The 25,616-nt window shown below is 31.2% G+C and overlaps 1 protein-coding gene across 1 annotated transcript; it reads left to right on the top strand.

Annotated features, from left to right (window-relative positions):
• Positions 1-17,565: 17,565 nt before the first annotated feature.
• Positions 17,566-24,681, top strand: LOC134259896 (uncharacterized). The gene is made up of 4 exons (XM_062742492.1): positions 17,566-17,627; positions 22,131-22,309; positions 22,545-22,631; positions 23,741-24,681. The coding sequence occupies exons 1-4, from the start codon at positions 17,582-17,584 to the stop codon at positions 24,371-24,373; spliced, it is 945 nt and encodes a 314-aa protein (XP_062598476.1). The 5' UTR covers positions 17,566-17,581; the 3' UTR covers positions 24,374-24,681.
• The last annotated feature ends 935 nt before the right edge of the window (positions 24,682-25,616 follow it).

Here is a 25,616-nt window from a genome sequence, read left to right as displayed (position 1 = left end):
TTCACGTGTAAACTTTGATTGCCTCTTATAGCCCCACTCTATCCCTGGGAGCAGTGATTGAGTTAAAATAAAAATACACTATGCAGTGAAAATTTCAGATAAGTTTAAACTTTTCTGACTCAGTGGTTCTTGAGAAGATATTTTTGAGAAGTTATTCTTATATTTCCTCGAACAGAGCTTAATCCTTCCTTACAAAAATTAACCTCTTTTTTCGTCGGAAATCTGAGGCAGTTCTGTTCAAATTCGCCAAACATTTCTTGAGAATATGATATTTAAAAACTTTACGACAAAAACAATAACAAAGACAAAGATCTTGATGAGAAAACATCACTTGAGCCTTCAGCTCAGTCGAGATAAAACTCGTATGTTTGGAAACTTTTTCCCAAGATCCATGAAATAAATGGGTTCCATAAATATAATTATTTTAAAATATTACTTGGAGCAACTTTTCCGTATCTAGTAAATCACTGACAGATCTAGAGATTATTCTTTTATATTAGAAGACAACACTTAAGGGACTCCGACCCTCAGCCAGGAAGGACAACTCTTAAATTTATCATTTAATTCAAGAAGTCTTTAAATGAAGCTTAAGAATTAAATCTTTTCACACAAAAATTTTCATTAAATGGCTCTCAATGTGCTTCAATGTTCTTTGAACTTCTCAGAAAGGTCTAATTAAAAGTAGAAATTTTTATCCCGAAAAAGCATTTTTAGATACCAGTGTTTATTAACATGATATGAAATTAGAAGTAATTTATGGAGCTTTGCAAAGAACCTTGAAGCACATTGAGAGGCATATAATGAAAATTGTTGCATGAAAATATTTAATTTTCAGGGTTCATTTAAAGACTTTTTGAATTAAATTATAAATTAAAGAGTTGTCCTTCCTGGCTGAGGGTCGGAGTTCCTTAAACCGATTATATGATTGAAAATATATACTAAGGACAATTGATATTAAAAGAGCGACAAATCATGATTTTTCTTATAAATAATAAATAGGTACTATGGATTGTTCAGAAATTTTACGAAAAGATCCAACAAGAAAAGGACAAGATGGGGTGTATGTTGTATACATCGAAAACACCTGGAGGGAGGTCTTCTGTGACATGACGACAGAAGAGGGAGGGTGGACGGTGAGTATTTCTTTTTTATTTTAAACCTTTTTTTAAAGTATGCCTTTTTATTGGTTAGTCATTTCGCACCGGAAAAATTCTAAGGCAATTTCAGATTTCAAAGGTTAATAAATCGAATAATGATTTCAATATAAGATAATGAAATGCAACATTTTTATGATATAAGGGCCTATATGGGGGATAATAAGATATCTTGCAATGGGACTGAAACCGAAAAATCACCAATGGGCATTAAGTATAGGCTTGTATAGCAAACATCCAGGCTTTCCCCCACACGATGAGATTCAGTCAGATTCAATAGAAAAAAAACAAAAACAACATAAAACAAAAAAACTACGCAAAAGATTTTGAATCTTTCAACTCACCATATTTTAAAATAAAAAGAACTACACATCTCTGAATCATGTAATAGTAGTCAGAGACATTTATTAGATATTAACGTCTGGAACTTACAAGAATATCTGGGAAGGTATCTGTTAATCATTTTTTGCATACATGTATCTCTACATAGTTTCAATAAAATAAATGCCATACACTTTTTACAGGTCATTCAAAAACGAGAAGATGAAGAAGAGTTTTACAGGACATGGAATGCGTACAAACACGGATTTGGGAATGCCTCTAAAAGCTACTGGTTAGGTGGGTCTGCTGTTTATTTATTAGATTATTTTAGCTTTTAGAAAATCGGTGAATGGGGAAATTGGAAAATTATTAATAATGGAACAGATGACGATAACGCCCATTGATCGAACCCCCCCCCCCCCCAAAAAAAAAAAGAATTATACAAACCTACGAATATGGCACATTTTTTGCTTATCAACTATGGGATGCTTACTTCTCCAAGGCAATTGATCCCACCTTTAGAATTTCCAAGTATCTGCGTTTTATAGCATACATTCTTCACGGATATTTTGTGCATGCATTTTTCTTTAGATCCATCACGGTTTGTTATTTTAAGGTTTCATTTCAATACCCGGTATGCACTATTAGAATCAAAAACAATTTGTGAACCAGTAAATTTTACTTAATAAAATATGAAGGTAAATCTTAAGGTAAATAGAATTATAAGGATCTCCTTTGGAGTTTTTATTTCGATAAAATATATGGTTAAACAACATATTTTTTTTCATATTTCTATTAAAGGAAATGACGCAATCTATGAGTTGACAAAGAACAAGGACCAGGAACTCCGGGTTGATCTAGAACAATTTAATGGCTCTGAAGCACATGCCCTGTACTCCTCTTTCTCTGTCGGCAACAAAAGCACTAAATATACATTGACTCTTTCTGGATATTCAGGCACCGCAGGTAGGACTGTTTAAAACATCTCACCTCACACTATTATTACATGATGTAGAAGTCGTCACAAATGATTAAATCAAAATACTCAGAAGTACAGAGAGCCGGGCTCATTTACAGAGTAGAATGGATCTCTTACATGAATCACGTTTATATTCTGATGAAAAAATTATTTTAAAACTATCAATATAAATGATAAGACACTGGCAGTGAGTTTTTCAGTCCTAATACCACGGTCCGATTTTGTCAGAATCAGAATTAATCTGGTACCGCAGCTGAATGTAAACAAACAGGCCAGTCTGGTTTCCTCTCCTGCTTTACCTCGTGTAGAGAACTACGGTAACACTGATTATCAAAAATCCTTACGCTAATGAACTATGTTCTTTGACTTATGAAGTTTTCAAAGTCATTACTACTAATGTTTATTTAATATAGATAAAACTTCGTTTTATTTTTGTTGCTTTATTTAGCGTTTGTATTATCTCAAAAGCGGTTGAGAGTAAGAACTATATTTTTGCACGTAACTTTAAAATGGCGACTATGGGGTCAACATCCTGCCTTGAACAGGATCACATAAGCCGGCAATTGCTCTTTGAGCAATAAGCCCGGCTAAAACTAATGTTTATTTAATATAGATAAAACTTCGTTTTATTTTTGTTGCTTTATTTAGCGTTTGTATTATCTCAAAAGCGGTTGAGAGTAAGAACTATATTTTTGCACGTAACTTTAAAATGGCGACTATGGGGTCAACATCCTGCCTTGAACAGGATCACATAAGCCGGCAATTGCTCTTTGAGCAATAAGCCCGGCTAAAAATCAAGTAAACAAAAGAGGTATTGGTTTATATACAATGATTTAATGATAACAATACTTGAGAGGGACAAGTCAACAATTTAAAAAACTACAAAAAAAACCTCAGTTATAGAATAATAGAACAATAACAGAAAGTTTTAATATATACAGGTGTCTCATTCTTTTGCATAAAAAAGTGTAATTTGTTTTTTTTAAATTTAACTTTCATTAAATGATATTAATAAAGCAAACTATGGCCTAACTTATTTCCCAAGCTTGCATCGTCTAAGTTGTAGTCTATTTTTAAAACAGGAAGTCTCATTTACCTCCTAAATTGGAGAGTCTCATAGTATCGCGGTATGGGAAAACATGGAAACTTGAGGTTGACATGGACTTCAATTCTTATTTTTTATTTTACCGTGTAATTTTACATAAGAAAATAAACAATTATACAAACTAAAGACTTTCAAAACATGACCTTTATTATGGATTTTACTAGATTATAAATTCAGTGGGCTGAAAATAATAAAAACGGAGATCGATTTCTATAAAATTATGTTTTATTTGAATAATTCTTTTCCCGACGCATTTTCCATACTTTTTAAGGGGGATGTACGGCCACTTTTAGTGCAGTGAGAACAAAATGTAAACATTTCTTCAAATGGCTAAAGTACATTATATTTTGGTCAAATTTTAAGTCTTTATGATAAAGATACAATAAATATGCATAACTGAATGCATGTTGTGCATATATAATCTATACTTTTGCAGAAAAATGCTTTTGATATGCTCCTTAGAACTGCGCAGCTACAGAATTCAGCAGAGCCTTAAAAAATCCAAAAAAATACGCAAACTGTGCATTAATGTTCTCTCTACAACCATTTGTTGAGAAAATGTCTAAATTTTGCACTTTTAAATGATAATTTTAAGTTCAAAACAAGGTATCGTTGTCTCCAAAAAGAGTGTAAAGAACCCTGAAAGTAGTTCATTGATAGCAGCACGTGGTCTATTTTTAGCACAGAATTTTGTTTTCCAGACCTCTTCTTAATATGGAGGGACATAACAATCTTTAAATGTAGAAGAGAATTACAGTTGCAAAATATTTCAAATAATATGAACACTTTTAAAAGAGGAATTGTGTTATAGTGTGACTTGAAGTAATTTATTTAGTATTATTATCGAACAGTTGTTAAATAGTTTACGTTTAAATTAAACTCTTTAATTCCAGGTAAGGAAAAATGAGCACCATCAAAGTTTAAAATTAAGAGTTTGTAAGTTTGCCACAGATAACTTATAATATCTATCAAAAGTTTAATTATCACCAATGAAACACAAAGAAATTAAACACATAAAATCGATATGAAAAACCTTGTGTTAGTATCTACTAGTACGAGGGGTGATCAAAAAGTTCTCGAACTATCTCTATATCTACAAAACCACAATTTAGATTAGAAACAAATTTGATGCACACTCAAGTTCTATAAATAGCATATGCTGAATAAAGTTTTGCTCACCATGTGAAAATGAAGTCACTATGCAGGTACTTGTGACGAAAAATGGTTGTCTCAGTGGAACTCATTCAACAAACGACTAAAATATTTATGGTATATCTTAAAAATGCCTGTGAAGTAACGTATAAGAATTTGTTCATAGTTTATTAAAAAAAATGACTTCCTAATAATTCAATCAATGATTGGATAGATCGTTTTAGTGAAGGAAGGCAGATGGTTGAATATGATACTTGTTATGTTGCCCGGTGAAAGCAAGTTTGAAAAGGGGTTTGTTTTTAATTAAGCAATATGCTATCAAAGATCTCCAATTTACACTTTGAAAAATACTTGAATATTTCAACAATAATATAACTATCAAATACCTAAGATATCGCTTACTTTTGATCCCCCCCCCCCCCCCCCCGTATACTCTGTCAAATAAACATTTACAATTTTCATTACAGCGGAGCAACATTTGAAAAGGAATAAAATCATTCTAATCACTAATCACTAATCATTTATTTGAATCTCATCACCATTTTACAATAGCGTACAGAGACTACAAAAAACATATAGATGATTTTATATACAATAATAGGTCTAGAAAGGCATGCGTGAGTAAGAAACTAAACAAAAACAAAAAAAAATTGTAGGTTACTATGAATGTGAAGTATGGGAATTTAGGCCGGGGAGCATATTTTATTCATTTTCTTTACAAAGGAGCACAATTTTCTTAGAAAGCAGTGTTTATTGTTGTTCATAATGTTTTTAAAACTAATTATATTCTGGAATTTTATGTGTTTTTCTGTTAAGCAAAGTTTTCTTTCTGTTTGTAGCGAGTTGCACTTTAAAATGTAATGAAACTCATCTCCGAGTTCTTTTAGATTACAATGGGGACAAATTCTATCTTGTCTTGGTATATTAAGCCAGCGTCCACTTTCAATTGGTAAATGATGATTACACGTTCGAAATCTACAAAATGTTATTAAGTCCTTTTTTGATAAAATATTAAAATAGTTTTCAAATTTTAGTTCGTCTTTGTATATTCTATAATTTAAAGCTTTGGGTGAGGTTTGAAGGATTGATTGCCAACCTTTTTTGAATTGATCCAATAATGTGAGTTTAACTTTCGCCTTTAACCATTTAATATTAATTGGGTTTTGTTCAAGCCATACATTTGAGAGTCCACAGTTATTTAAGATATTTCTAATATTTTCAAGCCACACAATTTTCCCTCCTATTTCTTGATTTATAATGAAGCCTAATTTATAACATAAATTTGCAATTTTAATTTCCTTTCCAGTGATTAATTTTGACCAATAAGATATCATGCGCGTTTTTATTTGGATTTCCATGGGGTGTCGGCCAAGTTCGCCATATATCATAAAATCTGGGGTTGAATCTTTTAAATGGAGTAGAAGTTTACAAAATTTTAGGTGAACCCTTTCTATTATTGCATTATTTGAAAATGCCCAAACTTCACATCCATATAACAAAATAAGTTGCACAATTTTATCAAATAGATCTAGCTGACACTGTATTTATAGATTATGTAATCTTCCTTTTTTTAATACTTCGTATAGTGCTTTTGTTGCCTTTTCAGCTATTTTCTTTTTTGCCGTTTTAAATGAGCCAGATTTACATAATATAACTCCCAAATAGTTAAATTCTGTTACTTCATCTATTTTCTTATCATCATACTGCATCTGTATATTTTCTTCACGTCTACTTTTACTGAAAATTAATATTTTCGATTTGTCGATATTTATCTTTAAATTCCATTTTTTACAATAATTACAGAAGCTATCTAGTTGTTTTCGTAGCTCTTCAGAAGATTCTGCAACCAATACAGTGTCATCTGCGTATAAGATTGCAAATTATTTAAAAAATATATTTAGTTTGTTTTCAAACATCTCTGATATAGTTGAAAAACCTTCAATATTGGATGCATTCAGGAAATCGTGTAAATCGTTAAGATACATAGAAAATAAAAACGATGACATATTTTCACCCTGTCTAACACCATTTGCACATTGAAAAAAATCTGACTGTTCTTGATTATACACAATTCTGGATTTTATCTGACTGTACATATTCAAAATAATGTCATACATTTTGCCGTTAATATTGTGAGATAAAAGTTTAAACCACAATGCTTTCCTCCATACGTTATCAAAAGCTTTCTCAAAATCTACAAACAAACAAAATAGTTTTTTCTTTTTTGTTTTAAGAAGCTCGAATAAAATATGTATTGAGAATAAATTATCAATTGTTGAATAACCTTTTCTAAAACCTGTTTGATTTTCATGTATTACTTTAAACTCATCAGAAAATATATTTAGTCGTTCATTAAGAATCGATGTGAAAAGTTTTCCAACGCAACTTAGAATTGTAATTGGTCTGTAATTTTGTGGCTTACTTTTTTCGCCTTTGTTTTTATATATTGGTATAATATTTCCTTCTAACCAACAAGAGGGAATATTACCTGATGAAAAAATTAAATTAAATAATTTTTCATAAATTGGTAACATCATGTTCTGCGTTGCTTTGATATATTCATTTCTTATACCATCTTCTCCACTCGATTTACTGTTTTTTAGCTTTTCTATAGCTTTTTTAATTTCATTCTGATTTATATATTTGTTAAGTTCTTGGTTAAGATCTATGCACTGTAAGCTAGAAATATCATTATCAACTATTTGGTTAATTTCTTCATCTATTTCCGGAGCTTTATTTAAATCTTTAAAATATCTATATAGTGTGTCTATATCTATTAGTGTGTTTTCTTCATGTTTATTTCTTTTTTTATAATTATTAATTAGTTTCCAATACTCTTTGGGGTTCTTATTTTTTATTTCTTTTAAATGTTTACTAAAATTGTTTCTATATTTAATCTGTTCTTTATCTATGACTTTTTTGTATTTTTTTTCATTTTCTTTATATTTTTTATGTGCATTTTCTGTACGTTTTCTAAAATAATAAACTTTGCTATTCCGGTATTTTTTTCGTGCTTTTTCGCAAGTTTTTGTAAACCAAGGTTTAGAGTTCTTTGTATTTTTATTTATTTGTTTCTTTCTTTTACCGGTATTAACACCTATAGAAATTTTTGCTGCATCTATGTATATCTTATTTAATTTTTCCACAATTTCATTAATTACACCGTCCTTAGCGTTTTCTAGCTTGTTTAAATCTAACAATGCTTCAACTTCATTTAGTTGATCAGTATCAGTAGACTGTACATATACATGTTCCCTAGAAGGATCCCATGGTTTGATTTTTTCTACACATTCCGTTATATTTGAACAATTCATACTAAAATCATTTTTTTGTAGTTTTAAATACAAAGCAATAGGTTTATGAACATCAGAAAATAATTTGTTTTGTTCAAGTACTTGCATATTCATGATATACTTATGAATAAAATAATCACAAAGAAAATAGTCTACAGTGCTCGAACCTTTACACGTTACCTCTCCTAATGAGTTATCGCCAATACGTCCGTTTACAATTAACAACTTATTTAATTTGCACATTTCCAATAAAAGTTTACCATATGAGTTTTGAATTTTGTCTTCGTTGTTTCTTTCTAACACATCGTCTATAAGGAAATTTTCATCTTCCATGGTTTCAAAGATCTCACAAAATTGTTCATTCTTTTTATTATCGATATTGAAAATTTCTATATCTGTTCCGGTTCGAGCATTGAAGTCACCAGCTAACATAACATATTTGTCACTATGTGCTAATTCTTGCATCTCTAGTTCAATTGCACTAAATAAATTCTTATTACCGTATTTTGAATTTTCTGGAGGTATATATATATTTCCGATTAGTAGATTTTTTTCAAAAAGCGTATATTTTTTTGAGATTTCTAACCACAGTACAGCTTTACATTCTGTTTCATGGATATTAATAAAGTTTTTTAATTCATTTCTATATGCTAATATTATACCTCCAGAGTTCACTTTACCATATTTAATTCTATTTTTCATCTTTATTTCAAAACCATCGATTTCAATTATATCTAAGTCATCTGTTTTTGTTTCTTGGAAACACACTATATCATATTGCCCCACTAGCTCTTGAAACTCTGGATAGTTTAATTTTTTCTTTATTCCGCAACAGTTTAATGAGAGGATTTTTAATTCATTGTTTTTCTGCGCACAGTTTCTCACGTTTGGTACATGTACACACTCCCCGGAGAGTCCCTAGTGTTTTTCTGGGGTGGAGTTGATTCTCCTGCGTTTGTTCGACGAGCTGCCGTATCTGCTAGGGGTGCGTTGTGGATACTTCAATGTCTCAGCTGGTCTGGAGTCCTCTGGGAGTGGAGTCCTCTGGGAGTGGGTTAGGAGATTTAATGAATAAAATTTTTTTTCTATTTGCCCATTTTGTCAAAATTACAATTTTACAGAGTAAAGAAAAAAAAATCAACATAATTAAATATTTTATACCATCTTTAAAATGACGTTTAGTGGACCTCCCAACTCAGGGAAAATTATTGGGTGGGTATTTATAGGTGAGAAAAAAATTTCCTTAAATTTTAAACATATTTGTTGACGGAAGAAAAAAAAATATCCTGTGATTGGATGTAAAATAAAATTGAGTCTGGCCATTTCTAGGCAGTAGATCGGGAGAGAGGGCAACCAAATATTTTTATAACAAATGGTCTTTTAAGGCTAGTACATGTTCCATCACATACTAAGTAATGCAAAATTTTTTATTCTTTGGCACTATTTTGAAAAAAGAACATAGGATTTTCGGAAGGGGGAGGGGGGGGGTAGTCTCTCATTTTTTTTGCGATGATAGACATAGCATATGCAATGGACCTTTGTTTGCAAAAATTGTGATTGCTTCTAAATTTCAAAGAAACAACTCAATATATTTTATCAAGCTTCGTATGTTCAATGAGCGAGAGCTTACAACGTAGTCAACATAATGAGACATGATGCGTTTTTATGTCCAAACATTACTCCATACAATGTGTTGGTCATTGCAAACAATCAAGCTATTTATGTGAGGTGCCTGAAGGAAATCCTATAACTGCCTATTTTTTTCTATCTAACTGCTAAACAAAATAGACATATGTACCAACTTTTCGAATGTAAGACATGAAATTGCAATTTGTTTTTCATGCACCGCATATTGTTTAACATTTTCAAATTAAATGCTAAGCATCCTCCTTGCAGTGCCCCATTTCAAAATAACTTCTATCGCCACAGAAAAAAGACCCGACGTAAACACATATGTTTAGGGCATTTTTTATCTTTTTTCTTGAGTTTTAAAGAAACCAACAAATCATCAAGACTTGTTTCACGAAAAATTAAATATAATCATGGTAATAAACGCATCTATCCACAGCAGATATATGCACATGCCAACCACGTGCTCAGTGTAATAATATTAACGAGGAAACTCGAGCTGTTAACAGAACAGTTTTTCCCGATTTGCTGGAGTGGGGTTAAAATCGCGTTTTTTCATTAATCAGACGAAGCGATGCCACAAATAAAAGTAGTAAGTAATATTACCTAATGATTATAACTTAGTAATTTCTTGTCTTCATGTTATTATGGTCGCATTTATTCTAAAATCAATGTTATTCGAACTCTGTGTGACAGAGGAATGGCGGACGAAATAAACACATGGCCTCAGGAAGACACACATATGAAAAATCAAATTTTCCAGAATTTTAGATAATGACAAGAAAAAAGCGAAACAAATGGTTGTAGCCATATTATCAATGAATCAAACTAACACCATTTTCAATGCATTTTTCATCTCGTGAATGCTGTAGCTGCGCAGTTCTACCATGATTAATTTCGTCCTAATTAAAACAAAATAAACTTAATTATTTACTAATTTTGGTCTCTAACAGTAGGTAACTAGTGCATTAACACTTTGAGTACCTTTGGGCTAGTTTAGACGAGTATTAAGCGCATTCTGGGCATTTCTTATTTCACACCAGACTAGATCCAATTGGCTTGTACATCCCCCTTAATCATCACAAAAATTTACATTCAGATGACAGACTGATATTTTTTTCAACAAAAAGCAAATGACCTGTGTATCTGATTTTTTGGAATATACCGCGATACAATGAAGCCCGCGATATAATGAGAATCGAGTATACAGCATGGTTTTAATGTTGAAATCGTAGACGTCTTGTCTAAAATTTGACGTACTATTTAAAATATTAAGCAAAATTCCACATTTGAATGGATTACTGTTCGTTATCTTCTATATTCCTATAAACTTTAAAAATATCGGTAAAAAATTATAAAATGGGGAAAAAAATGTTATCAGTGGATCCAGTGCTTACATGTAACGAAATGGGTTTTCTTTTATTGTTTTCGAGTGATATCAAAGTGAAACATTTCTGTATCAGGTTCACCTTTGAATTCTTTACTCAGTTTTGACAGCGTTCTGTATTGCAGATTTCTATGAACACACTGCATGTAGATGGTTTTAGTGAATTCCAGGGCAATGAAGCTATGAATGTTTATACTTGTATCTTAATCCTTATTCATTTCAATAAGCAACAAACTTTATATTCTAATTCGTTTCACTCAAACGAACATAAATTATTTACAATCAAAACAAGAACACTTGTCTATATAGGTATGGAAGCGCTTGCTTGCCAGTATTTATTAGACGTATACATTTACAAAACACGTCTTCAATGGTACCGAATCTCTACCTTCCTTCTACAATATATCAAAAAATAATTAATCACACATCACAGTACAAAATGCATTTTAACACAATGCTTTTATATGTCCTTACTTCACTGATTAAAAACATAATATAAAGCATGTATGAACACAATTATGCTTCCCTCGCCGCCCAGGAAAAACCATAGATAAAAAACAACATCGATTTTTGTTGAAAAAAACTATGGAAATCTGTAAGTCCGCAGCAATTGCGAGGTAAACAAAATGAATGGCGGACTCATTCTCACAAACTTACGTAAGTGTCATAAATTACAATGTACAATTAAATGAATTAATTGACTCGTTTAAGTAAAACCTATGCAAACCTATGCAAAATAAATGTAAGTTAGAACTATCTGTAAACACATTTCGACTATATGTAGCTAATATGTACCATTTTACATAAAATTATCTAGAGCGACTCCGCAAATTGTTTCCCATCTTTGACAATTAACCTGTTGTGTACAAAACTTTTAATTTTCTTGTGATGAAAACATTTTTTTTTTACTTTCTTTATTAAACAAAATACAAGTTAGAAGGTGAGGTAAGAGGGTGGGTGGATGGGTGTGAATGTCGCAAAGCAAAGCCTTCGAATGAGTTAAAAGCGTGATTGAATTGAATACCTGTTCACCTGTTCTACAGGTATCGGCCTTTAAATACTGACCAATAGCTACTGTCGATTTTATTAGTACATAACAAACAAAAGCACGTGTTCCTAGTACATATGATAAATTAATTTAATAATACCAATATTCTGTCGCAGGTAACGGTTTGGGTTATCACAGTGGAATGAAATTTACCACTAAAGATCAGGACAATGACAAAAAGAATACTATTAATTGTGCTGAATCATTTCACGGAGCCTGGTGGTACAATGCCTGTACAGCCTCAAACCTCAACGGAGAGTACGCCCAGTCTGCTGTATATGGCCATAGATATTTATACTGAAAACCCTGGACCAATGGATATATAGCTCTAAAAAGGGCAGTGATGATGATACGTCGCAAAAACTAAAACTTTAAAGAAAGTTCGAACATATTATTATCCTAGTCCATTTGTCCGTCAATCAAACGTGCTCATTCATAAAATTCTTTTTTTTTTATTATACTCCGCTTGAAAAGCGAGAGGGTACAGTATATAGTAATTAGTATGTCCGTCCGTCCGTCTGTACGTCTAGCTGTCCGTCCGTCCGTTCGTCTGTTTGTTACGCTTTGGGGTACCCATCTCTTGTCCTCAACTCCTCTTATACCACTTAGTGAAATTTAATGAAACTTTCACAGAATTTTTACTTACATATATTGCCATTGTGCATCTCCTATTTACTTCTTGATCCGACACAATTTTTGGGTTTCCAGGCCACATCAAAACATGGACTTTGCTATTATAACCATATGGGAGGCGGGGGTATCATTTCGTGAGCTCATTACTCACAATACCTATAATTTTAATCAGTAATTACTTCTGTAGACGTACAATAGATTTTTGTTTCACCTAGAAAGGTTATTGCTGTCCAGTTTATGTGCAATTACATTTCGGAATATTGACATTTATACCCGGGAGGTGGGAGTCCCAGACCTCCTCTTAAATTTTACGCAGTCGTCAAATTATCTTTATGAAGGTGATTAGCAGTGCCGAGTAGATATTCAAGAACGCAGTTTTCATTTTCACACTGGGAGACAAATGATGTTAATATATGACGTTTTAAATAACCTAGTAAACAGAACTTCATTTACTTTTCAGCAGTATACAAATTTCCTATGAGAGAGTGTAGGTATCTTGTAAAGGTAAAAATAATAATTCATAATTATCAAATCTAATTTTGCGGCCAAATGGGTGACTATCAATATCTTGCCTCTCTCCAGAAATTGTTCCTACGTTGAGCACCTACTTGCATTTTAAATAAAGTCTGATCAATCGTAACTACTCGGCCCACTTCCGTAACCGCAACTATCGGTTACGGAGAAAGGGGCTAACATTGTTTGATTGAAGTTTTTTTTTTTGCAAGCTCATATGGGTAAATTGGTTTATAAATAAGGGAATTTGACGATGGAAGTGTTAGAGTTAAAAGATTATAATAAAGTTTTTTTTTTATGGAATTCAATTAGCGTATTTTATTGTAAATTTATAAATTCACATAAATCATATTCAATCTTTATGTACACATGCATTAATTTTGCATCTGCAGTTTATTTCATTTTTAATAATTATGTCGAAAAAACGACGTTTAGGTACTATATTGATCAGATAAAAACTATTCTATTTGCTCCGACAAGAAAGATATTCGTTCGAATCACTTTAAAATATTCGATATTTGTTCGGATAAATTATATATTTAATCGGATACATTAGAGAAAAAACCAAAATACGTGACAAGACGCCTCGATTAATGCCTGATTTGCACCTAGGTGTTCCAACCCAAATGCAGGCGATGACAAAATATTTTTTTCAATACAAAGATACACTGTATTTCAATTCTTTGCAAAATGATTATATTCATGAATAATATCAACAACGATTAAGATCATCAATAAATATTTGGCTGAAAAGAAATCTTGTACTTCTGTTTTTCTTGGTCTCGTTTTACACTTTATTAACAAATTCACTACCCTGCACTCTTTATTTTGGAAATTTAATTGATGAAACATATGAATATAACGAACAGTATTCAAGATACAAAATAGGAGCAGAGTAAACATCAGAGGTGGGATCAGGTGCCATGGAGTAGTGAGCATCCCCTGCTGAAAGGTCCCAACTACCGTGAGCTCCTTTTCATTTTAGTGTATAAATAATGAACTAACAAATCGTATGAAAAACTGTAGTCAGCATTTGACACAGATAGTAATTATTGCAAATAATTTCATTTATGTGACATGTTCTTGTTTAATAATGTTATTATATAAAAGTATCTGTATTGTACATAGCTTTATACTAAGCATCTATATATACAGTATATATACTGTTCATTTTATTGAACTAAATTTACCTTTTTCCTATACCGAAATATGGGTTCAACCAATCAGCAAAGCTCTTATCCATCACGTAATCATTATTCATCCGTTTATCAAAACAAGAAAAGTATGGTTTATTGAACTGCTGAATTTTTCAAATTTGCTTACAAGGTCATCGTATCGACCATAGTACTTATGAACTGATGACTTTAAACGAAATTGCTTATATTCTTGTTTCATCAACTTGTTTGTCAATTATTTACCTCGTTTCAGAAATTATTTATGCGTAGAGCATGCTCTTGCATATTGAATTAATTGAGTTATATAAACTCCGTATGTAGATGATGAAGGTATATTGCTGCATTAATTAGGGAACTTGACAATTGCGAAGTTTAGATTATCATGTTTATCATAAAGCTTAATTGTTTGATTATTATTAACGTCTTTTTCAAGTAAAATATCGAAGTATGAAACAGCTGGACAGACTCTGTGCCAGTCTATGGTATGATTTGTTTAGTAAACACTCAAAAGAGGGAAAGATTGAATATTATAACATTTAGAGGTGTATTTAAATATTGTAGCACATCACTGAATAGAGGCACTATTTTTGGACTTTTGTGATAGCAATAGCTAAAAACAGAATATATGGAGAAATGGTGTTCATTCTGCTCATTCACATATTGGCCATATTGGAACTATAATGGCGACAGATTTCATGAAAGATTTATATAGAGATCGTACAATAAATCTATATTTATATATTTGTATTTCGGATGAAGTTCTTTCGCCGATGTTCAGATTTTTTTCTTAATGTTTTCTACCGGAAATGACAATATTGTTGATGCCAAGTGAGGGTAGAAACCGACTATTTGATTTATATATTCCGAAGCGAGAGTTTAATGTTTTATGCTACGTTCCCACTGTCGTGCGGTCAGTTACGCACGTCACGATAGATCAATCGTAGTTGATCGCAGAGTTTTTATTGAATTTTATTTTCATGAGATTCGATCTGTCACGAATATCACGATCCGACTTTTCCAATAACACTATTGTTATTATTATGCTGACTGTTGTTATTATTTATGCGACAATCCATTTGTTTTTTTTTCCTGAAAATAATGGTGGTAACACAGAGCACTTGCAAAAACTCATTCAAAATCTTCATGCTAAAATAAGTTGCATGCTTATTTATTTTGGTTACTAGTATTTTCTCTAAATAAGTCAGGATTTTCTGTCCCAAATATACTCATCTTTATTTTCTGCTTTGTTAGTAAGACTGATTTGTTTACAGACGTGGATTCTCATTGATAATTTTCTTTTACATCCTTCAATCAAGCGCTATATAAAAAAGCGTTTTAATGACATCTGTATGTAATTAGTTTGAAACTTTGTTGTACACATTTATCTAAGATTCCTTAGAATAAATATAACTGTTTTCAAATAATATTTGTCTATTTTCTCCTTCTTGTGTCAATTGTATAAATTAAGTTTATATTTTTAATAAAATTTTCCCAATTATTGATTGTCTCTGTGGCGTAATCGAAAACCTGATGGTTGTGAGTTCGATTCAGAATATATGGAGAAATGGTGTTCATTCTGCTCATTCACATATTGGCCATATTGGAACTATAATGGCGACAGATTTCATGAAAGATTTATATAGAGATCGTGCAATAAATCTACGATATTTATATATTTGTATTTCGGATGAAGTTCTTTCGCCGATGTTCAGATTTTTTTCTTAATGTTTTCTACCTGAAATGACAATATTGTTGATGCCAAGTCGAGGGTAGAAACCGAATATTTGATTTATATATTCCGAAGCGAGAGTTTAATGTTTTAATGAAGGAAAGTGCGCAAAATAAGTGTCTTTAAAATCTTTGATGAATAAATGTACTAAGTGTTTAAATCAAGTTGAGAGAAATTTTTTTGTCGATTAATAAGTGCAAAAAAATGTATGGGTTTTTTTTTTTTTATAGAATACAGGTGGTTTATAATTTAACGAAGATTTAAGACCGCTTTGTAATTTGAAAACGGCAATTTCCTACTTATTACCAAAAAGATAGTATGAGTTTGAACTGTCATTAACACAAAAGTCTGCGAAATAACTATGACAGAGACTTAAAAAAATGAAACAAACTGTGCTTGCATTTTTTTAATGTAAAAATTTAAAGAAGTGGACTATTTCGTGTTTATGAAAGATCTTATGAATATTAAATCGAAGCTAAAGTAAATCACTTAGGGGCATCCTCATGAATAATTAATTGCGCATCATTTCTCCAAATGAGAAATTAATAAAATAGTAGCACCTCTCTCTGATCAATTACACACAGAATTCACAAATTGTCAATTTATATAGAGGAAAGCAAGAGGATATTTAGCATGCCTTTTTTCCCAACTATTTTTACCACATTTTTTATTTACTAATGCTGACATTCTCTTATGATACACACACGCCTAAACGAATTTCAAACTAGAATTTAAAACCAATGTTTTCTCGACCGTCCACGTCGAATTGTACCGCCCATTTCATTGTCTATCATTAAAACTTGAAAATGTACAAGCATAGCAAGATAATGACGTCGTATTCAAAGAATGTTTCACCTCCATGTCTTATAATTCTTTTATTCATTTACTCAACCAATATTAAAGCCAATTATAAATTTTTTCTCAGATTATTCACTTTTATAAAGCCCAAACTACAGTCTTAAACGAACTTTGCTGGTTTTCTAATCGGAAAGCCCATTTGCCTGGATACATACATTTTATAAATACTTTTTTTCAGAGTTTCCAAAATTGTACAAACTGTCTAAAAACCTATTATGTAAGTTTTAAACGAAAATAAATTGGATATATTCCAAGTGTTCACTGAAAAATATTTTCACCTATCATTTCTTATTTTGTTTCCACGATACGTTATTTAAGCATTCATTTGCCATTGATTTTTTATAACAACATTTTCAGTATACTATATGAATTTTATATCCATTAATTTGTTTTTAAACATCAAAACCACTTTTATCGCTAGTTTGTGAAAAGTGAAGGAAAAAAACACGTTATCCGTTTCCATTTGTATGATTTAAATGTTTACATAACTGCACTGTCAAACTGTTATTCTAAAACATTTTACATTACGCATTTTATTGCAAAGTAGTATTATCGTTACGCTTGATAGGAATTTAGTCACAAGAATCGATCGTGACATTAACAAGATGGTGAACACATCACAGAACGAAAGTGCCATCCAACAGTCATCTGGTAAGAACTAAACATGTAGAAATATTTAGATACTAGTAATTAACATTTATCATTCTCAAAAGTTCAATTTATCAACACAAATTTTAAGCAGAGCCAAGATGAATATATTAAATAACAGGTGCAAGAATGCACCTTACGTCAACTGGTCACACCCACCGCGTGCTTTAATTTTTATCAGGATCAGGTAAAAAAAAGAATACGACCGTAGAGAATTCGATGTAAAAACAATATCCTGAAAATTATATGAAAAATGACAACATTTGATTATGGTTGGCCGTTCTAGTCACATTTTTTTTTATTCCGCTAAAATTATTTTTTCTGCAGTAAAAATAAATCACTGGTCATTGCTACTCACAATTAAATATTTTTACTCCAGGAAAATTAATTAATTTACTCCTCTATTGGAGTAAAAATACAATGTGACATTTAACTCCCAATTAATTAATATTACTCTTGTAAAAATATTATTACTGCAGTAAAAATGTAACACTGGCCATATCTACTCACAATTTAATATTTTACTGAAGTGAGAAATTCGTTGACTCACAGGTCAATGGGGACATTTCTCGGGCTGCTTCACATGTCATTTAGAAATGGGGAATTTGTGCACGTAGTTTTTGAACGGAATATATATATATATATATATATATATCAGAAAGTAATTGATATATTAATGTATATATATATCTTATTGTTCGAACATACCGTATATCAGGATTTTTCCGCGTGTATCCAATTTCCGCTTTGTTCGCGACAGGTTCTGAATCGCGGAAAATAAAACAGCGTAAATTTCATACAAAGTTTTTTCTTGTATTAGAATTATTTTTAATGCTTATATCGTAGAGGGTAGAAATAGCGGGATCAGAGGGCAAGCGCAAGATACCGGTAATAGGTATAAGCCCTTATTGCTTGTTTACTAATTGACAAGCTAGCTAATTATATGGGGTCACGTTCCTTGCGAGAAGTCATTAAACTAATTATACCTGAGCTGCTAGTCAGTTTGGAACAGTAAATGACCTATGATTGTTTAAATCTTTAAAAAATAATATCTCGTGATTAGCCAAGCGGGTCTTCCGAAATTGACAAGGTGAAGGTCGATCGATCTTTAATGACTTTTACATTTTACATCCTATTCCTTCATAAGCTTAAAAAATTGTTAATAATATAATCACAGGGACTTTGAAATAGTGAAAATTTGATTCGCGTAAATTTAAAATACCGATTTAGGTCCTGATTCGCGGAAAAAAACATGACGCGGAAAAAACCTGATATACGGTATTTCAGTAATACCTACTTGTATACGATACATTCGAAATTATCTGGACTAAAACACTATTAATTTGGAAAGAAAGGACACATAAGAAGGAAAAGCTGCTAAACGCACATACATGTAGTCATCTGATGGTGTGTATTTCTTCGTATAATTTCCACTCATTATTTGACAGACTACACCTCAAATAATACAACAACTATGCTGTAAGCCAGGCTAGCTTAGTGGGAGCAGCTGGCGTTTATTTTGACAACTATACATAAATATTGAACATACATTACATTGTATGTGAAACAATAAAGTACTGCAATTTATTTGTAAATTATATTACGTGTAATAAATTATACCCCTATCACAGACATTAAAAACCGCCCAGGCAAAAACCATAGACGGTTAACTATGGAAAACCTGTGTCCGTCGCTATGTAAATAATGTATCAGGGGAGAATGCCGAACGTGCATTCGATGCAGTACTTAAAAATGCCTGAACATCCTATAATGTTTGCATGTATGAAAAATTCGAAATTAAAATACATTCCAACAGTATTGTTTCTTCTATTACCGTAATATTTATACAAACATGATATACATTATATATAAAGCCAAAAAAAAAAAAAAAAAAAAACCAAAAAAAAAAAAAAAAAAAAAAAAAAAAAAAAACACGTGTGTATGTTGAAGAGCACTGGCTTAGAACGATTCGAACACCTTACTGAATACTGCTTTCTCATTGGCCTTCCTTTGGCCACGCCTATTATACAGGCAAAACCAATAAAATACGTTCCTATCATACAATGTTTTCCCGCTATACTACAAAACGCGGGATAACACTATTACATATTCCTCATTCATATTTCCCGTTTCTTCGTGATGTCTTATGTATATCAGGGGCCCGTTTTACTGAAGAACTTACGACTAAAGGCCGGTATACACGGTAAGATTTGTATTACATGTATAAGATTTGTATTGTAATACAAAATCTTACTGTGTATACACTCTTAAAACAGTGTATCTTTAGATCTTTAGATTTTTCGAATCTTATAAAATTTATTAAGAATAGAGCAATGCTCTATTTCCTAATACAAGTCTTAACTCACCTTTCACTTTCAACCAATCAAATGTACTCATATTGGGGGGTCATCCTATTTATATCATTACTAAATAAAGCACATGGTAAATAATAATGGACGAATTTTCAAGTAAAGATATCGAAAAACTCGTGGTTTAATGGGAAGTGGAAGAGGACTCGTGGAATATATCAAGCTGTAGCTACCACAAAAAAGATGCTAGAAGCAGAGCTTATTATTACCGTTTTTATTATTTTGAGAGAGAGAGAAATATGGCAGGAAAAAACACGTGGGAATAATAGTTTATTTACAATCTAATAAGATATGTATTAGCGTGTGTACAAGAAAGTATTATAATACAAAAGTATTATAATACTTGTATTATACTACAAATCTTATCGTGTATACCGGCCTTAAGACCGAAAATATCGGATGATTGTAACAAATTGCAAAATTAATGACTCTGTTTAAAATTGCTTGTGTAAAAATATCGTACTACATTCCTTTTAGAAAGATTAAAATCATTTTCAATATATTGTTATTTAAAAATTTATGCGAAGAACTAAATTTGGTCTTAAGTCGTAAGTTCTTTTGTTAAACGGGCCCCTGGCCTCTATGTCCCTTGTTTAAAGTTTTATTTCTAAAATACGAGGGTTGATCCAAAAGTAATGTCACAACTTCGATAAGATTGCCACGAGTCGACATAAATCAACAAATTTTTACATGATATATTAATTACAAACGAGACCTGGAAAATTCAAATAATAATGATTTATACCTTTCAAAATATCTAATTACACATGTATATGCGAAGTGGAATTATGGTAGTCGCCCACCTAAATAACGTCATGTGACGGATACGTGATGTCATACACTAAAACGCTTCCCTTTCATTTCATAAAAAAAGTATTTAAGATTCACAAACACAGTCAACCATTTCATTATTTTTAAGTATCATTGGCACCTACGTGTGTACACTCACTCAATATATATAATTTAGTCCTCTGTCAAAATTCTTTGAACAATACCATAAGACAAACTTCAAGATTCTCATATTGCTCTAACCGTGACACGTCTCTCTCTTTTTTTGACAACGTAATAGATACGATTAAACGCTTCCGCCCGACGTCCCTGTTTCTGTCTTCCTGTCATCAGGCTGATATTTCAATGAACCATGACCTGCCTAAAATCACTGAATCCATCTATAAACAAGTCGCTATTTACATTTTTTCCTCCGTGTGTCTGATAAGTCATCGTAACTGTATATATGGGCGATTTCCCCATTTTGAAGCAAAGACGCATTTAACAGCTCCTGTCAGCGGTTTTCTTTCATTTCGATATTTCCTTTGTTCAATACATCAGATTAAAACAACAACAATATTCAAGATTAAAACGCAATGATGCAAATTTATTTTCAACCTAAGACTAAAATTGTAGTTTGATTTTGCTTTTTAAAATTTTGGGCGATTTATATACGCTTTTAGATGCTTTTTAATAGGTTTGTCCTTTTCATCCTAACAACACCCGAAACCCCTTATGTTTAATGTTTTAAACGTCTATAAAATTAAGTCACTTGAACATTATTCAATGAAATTTTCAATTTTGATTAGATTTATTTTTATGCATCTTTTGGTACACTATATTTGATGATTTACGCCAAACATTAAAGATATGGACACAGTTACATTACTTTTGGATCAACCCTCGTACTTTGCTATTGGTTGATTTTTACTTCAGTAAAAAAATTAAATTGTGAGAAGAAATGGCCAGTGTTATATTTATTTTTGTGGGAAATGGTCCGTGTTATATTTTTACTGCAGTTAACTGAATTTATTGTGAATAATGTGGCCAAAATATGTATTCTTACTTCAGTGAGTAAGTAAATGATTTTTACTGAAGTAAAAAGTATTTTACTGGAGTAAAATATTTAATTGTGAGTACCAATGTTCAGTATTTCTTTTCACTGCAATTAAAATAACTTAAGTGGAGTAAAAATAAATTGTGAGTAGAAGGGCCAACCATATCGTCCTTTGTGTTGTTAATATTAAGGTTCCAAAATTGAAGTGTCTCGCCAGATGATGTCATCATTCAGACAAGGGAGTAAATTAAGGTATCAAAACTATAGAGATTTCATGTGTTTTTGTTGATTAAAAGCAATATCTTTTTACAGGTAAACTTGCACACAAACGACAGAAAGCTGCAAGACATTTCTTTTGGATGTCCATTGTTTTGGTAGGAATTTCAACAAGTAGCATCGTCTTTGGAATTGTATTGGTTGTCCATAGTATAGGGCGATTTGTTTTCAGTTTCTCAGTGCACACAGGCGCTCTAATATGGTCGGGAACAATGGTAATATTTTAATTACTATACCTGTACATTTTTATAAAGTATAATATCGTAATATGAAATAAATGGAGATAACATAATAACGATACCGATAAAACATATAAGAAATATAATAATATATTATGTAATATAATAAAAAAAAATGTACCATAAAGTTTTATTTACAATAAATAAGGTACTGATCTTGTTCATGAAAAAAAAGTTTGTGTTAAAGATTTTTTTTTAATTTTAATTGTAGCTCTTGCTCAGTGGTATATCTTGTTATTTTGTCTCTAAGATGGATATTAATAATATTAATCTACCATCTTCAAGCTATATCAAGAGAGTAAGTAATTAAATCTTATTTTATGTTCTGCCACAGTCTTCTATTCTGCCACCATTCTTTCATGTGATCCTTTACTAATGTGAGAAACCTTTCCTCATTCTTAAAATAAAATTCCTTAAGGTAGGATTCTTCTCTGGTTTCTGACTAGATGAAACCATTAATTGATTAAAAGTATATTTGCTTATATATGTCTTATATATTGAGGTGTAAGGAATTTAAAAGACCATATTTTTCTTTCCTCATCACAATTGTACAACTTTTATATAAATTGTAAAGCTTTTTGAAAACTAGCAGGGATATATTTCATCTAACGGAATGGTGGCGTATGAAAATATCTTCTTTTCTGCCTCTCAAAATCATAATAGAACAATGAAATTGGTTATAATTTTTACACAATCGAAGACTTGGAAAAATTTTCAAATGTAAGTTAGATTAATAATGTGGGACTAAACTTTCAAATATATCAAATAAATATGATTTTTCAAACAAACTAGAACTTTATTAGCTTTCAAATGCTTCCTATCAAAGTGCAGATTGTGAGCCAAAAATCCATGTGTGCAAAAGTTTTTTTTCTCTCTTAGTAAACGATGCAAAACTTTTTGTTTTTGTATCTTTTGTACATATATAAGACTACTTTATTATATGTGAAAATAAGAAAAAGTTAAATATAGGAAGTATATGAAAATAACTAATATATCCTAAAAAATTAAGAAAAACAGAGAAAATTCGGATTACTCAATATCCAGTTAAGGTAAATTATTTATGTAAATTTGGTAATATCATGCTATAGACCCGACATAGTAATATGTTTTTATGCAAAAAGAAAAATCATTAAACTTATGAAATAGAAGTAGGTATCACATGATTGGCAACAGTTATTTTTTTATTCTTAATGTCAAGGAAAAAGATAATGACCTTGACCTGACCTTGCCTCTAATATAAAACGGTCAAATTTAATTTCACTGTTACTTTCACTTACTGATATTGTCTTCTTGATTCTGTGAAAATTTCATTAATTTTTAAATATTAGAAATGTGAGAAGAATCCTACCTTAAATAATTTTACATATGGCTATATCTATTATAATATACACATTTTCTTTTGAACAGGTGACTGTTTACAGAGTGATAAACGGACTGAGCTTAGGAATAAATGTTATAGCTACTGGACTCTGTTCTGTCTCTGTCTTCTGGATCACACTGATTTGCATGGCATCTCATTACCCGTGTTCTCTCTCAGATTACCAGAAGTGGGACATTGTAGCATTTATACTCTCCATCATTATGTGTATCGCTAACATTGTTGGGTTTGTTTTAACATGTTCATTGCGGATAAATAATAACGCATTCCAATCTTATGCAAAAAGAAACACTTCTAGAAATATCAGATACACTGAAAGGAATCCACACGAGAGAGGAAATTATAGTATAAGAAATATAGATCTGCCCCAACAACACAATTATAGACCATGTGATTTAGATCCTAGATTTTATGGAGAATATAGATTATGTAAATTGCAGAATAGGTATTTAGATCCTAGGTTTTATGGAGAATATAGGTTATGCAGATTGCAGAATATGTTGCCTCCGGACACATATTCGGATTTAGATCCTAAATTTAATAAAGAATATAGATTATGTAGATCACAGAATATGTTGCCTTCGGCTTATGGCTTTAAGGCACGAGAGGTCAATATTTTCAATACGCCTACTGACCCACCTCCATCTTATTACTGTGCGTGATAATAAATTGGCGTAACATACTAAATCACCAGGTATAAATAATTTCTTTTCGGTATTCATGAATTAGCGCATCATTGTCCGAGCAATTTGGCATTATAAGATAATAGAGTGTAAATTAAAATGTATACCGCGGGGTTACCAGTCGCCCATCCAACTGACTAAGTCCTAGTAGTCATTTACATACAATTTTGTATCTAAGTTCACTGTTGTTATTGACTTCAAAATACAGCTCCACCAGTAAACATGTTTTTTGTTGATAAAATTTTGATACTATTTTTTACGTTTAGTTTGTATTTATTCACAATTAACCTGATGTAAATGATTCAATCTTGTAAGAAATATTTCATTACTGAATTGAATAAAATATTGAATATTTATGAAATAGAAAAAAGCAAAAAATTAAGTTGTCATTTACACTTCCAGTCTATATTTAAGTTTTAATATTTTGTTTTAAGTATTTTATTTCAACAATACAGGAAACGATATTGTAAATTATCCTTGTGGAATCAACTTGTTATCAGTAGTCTACACAGTTTATTTCTCAGTTGATTCGATAGGCAAAAACTTCAAAATATTACTATATAAATAAGAAAAGTAGACAAAAAACCGATGAAGTCATAACGTTTGTCACGTTTTAACTGTTACATTACATATATTGTCTATAGTTAGTAAAACTTCCAAATCTGAAACAAATGTGACAGACTCTGTGGTGTCTTTTTTTCCAAGTTCACTATTTTGTTACAGACTACTAATTTTCACCCTATTTCAATGACCACGCAAGTATTTCCAGTTTAAAAATAGAGGTTTTTTCTTTAAAAATACCTGTGGATGTTTATGGAGTGGAATGGGGTTATTTTTGGGCATAAATAGAAAGGAGAGGGTCTGAAAAAAAATATAAAATTAATTTTATTGATAATAATGGAAAATTTTGCTTTTAAGCGCGTAGTAGGCAGGGTGTTAAGAGGCGCATATTTACCATTTCCTCGAAGAGAAAGTGAAATAACAGGGTAGGGGTTATTTGAGATGCCATAACAGGACTTGCAAACGATGAATGTTCCTGAGAGCTTGATAATTTTTTGGACTTGAATTGGTCTTACTCTATGTCAAGTTTCAGGGTAATTTTTTAAATAATTTTTTATATTAAAAAGAAATGTATAGCAAAGAAATTGGTAGTCTGTGTCCAATCTTGGATAAATCGATTTGACATATAAAACTATTTGTTACATGTTTTTGATAAACCGTC

Source organism: Saccostrea cucullata, unplaced genomic scaffold, assembly GCF_032062105.1.
Source record: "Saccostrea cucullata isolate Sc308-1 unplaced genomic scaffold, CSIRO_AGI_Scuc_v1 ctg4085, whole genome shotgun sequence".
NCBI classification, from domain to species: domain Eukaryota; kingdom Metazoa; phylum Mollusca; class Bivalvia; order Ostreida; family Ostreidae; genus Saccostrea; species Saccostrea cuccullata.
Note: the sequence above shows the minus strand (reverse complement) of the source record. Positions and strands in the feature narration are given on the sequence as shown.

What these genes read in the sequence shown, in the direction of transcription:
- LOC134259896 (XM_062742492.1), top strand. Translation starts at nt 17,582, where the DNA reads ATGGTGAACACATCACAGAACGAAAGTGCCATCCAACAGTCATCTG. An exon ending in TGCCATCCAACAGTCATCTG is followed by an intron (nt 17,628 to 22,130) that starts GTAAGAACTAAA and finishes ATCTTTTTACAG; the next exon opens with GTAAACTTGCACACAAACGA. An exon ending in CTTCAAGCTATATCAAGAGA is followed by an intron (nt 22,632 to 23,740) that starts GTAAGTAATTAA and finishes TCTTTTGAACAG; the next exon opens with GTGACTGTTTACAGAGTGAT.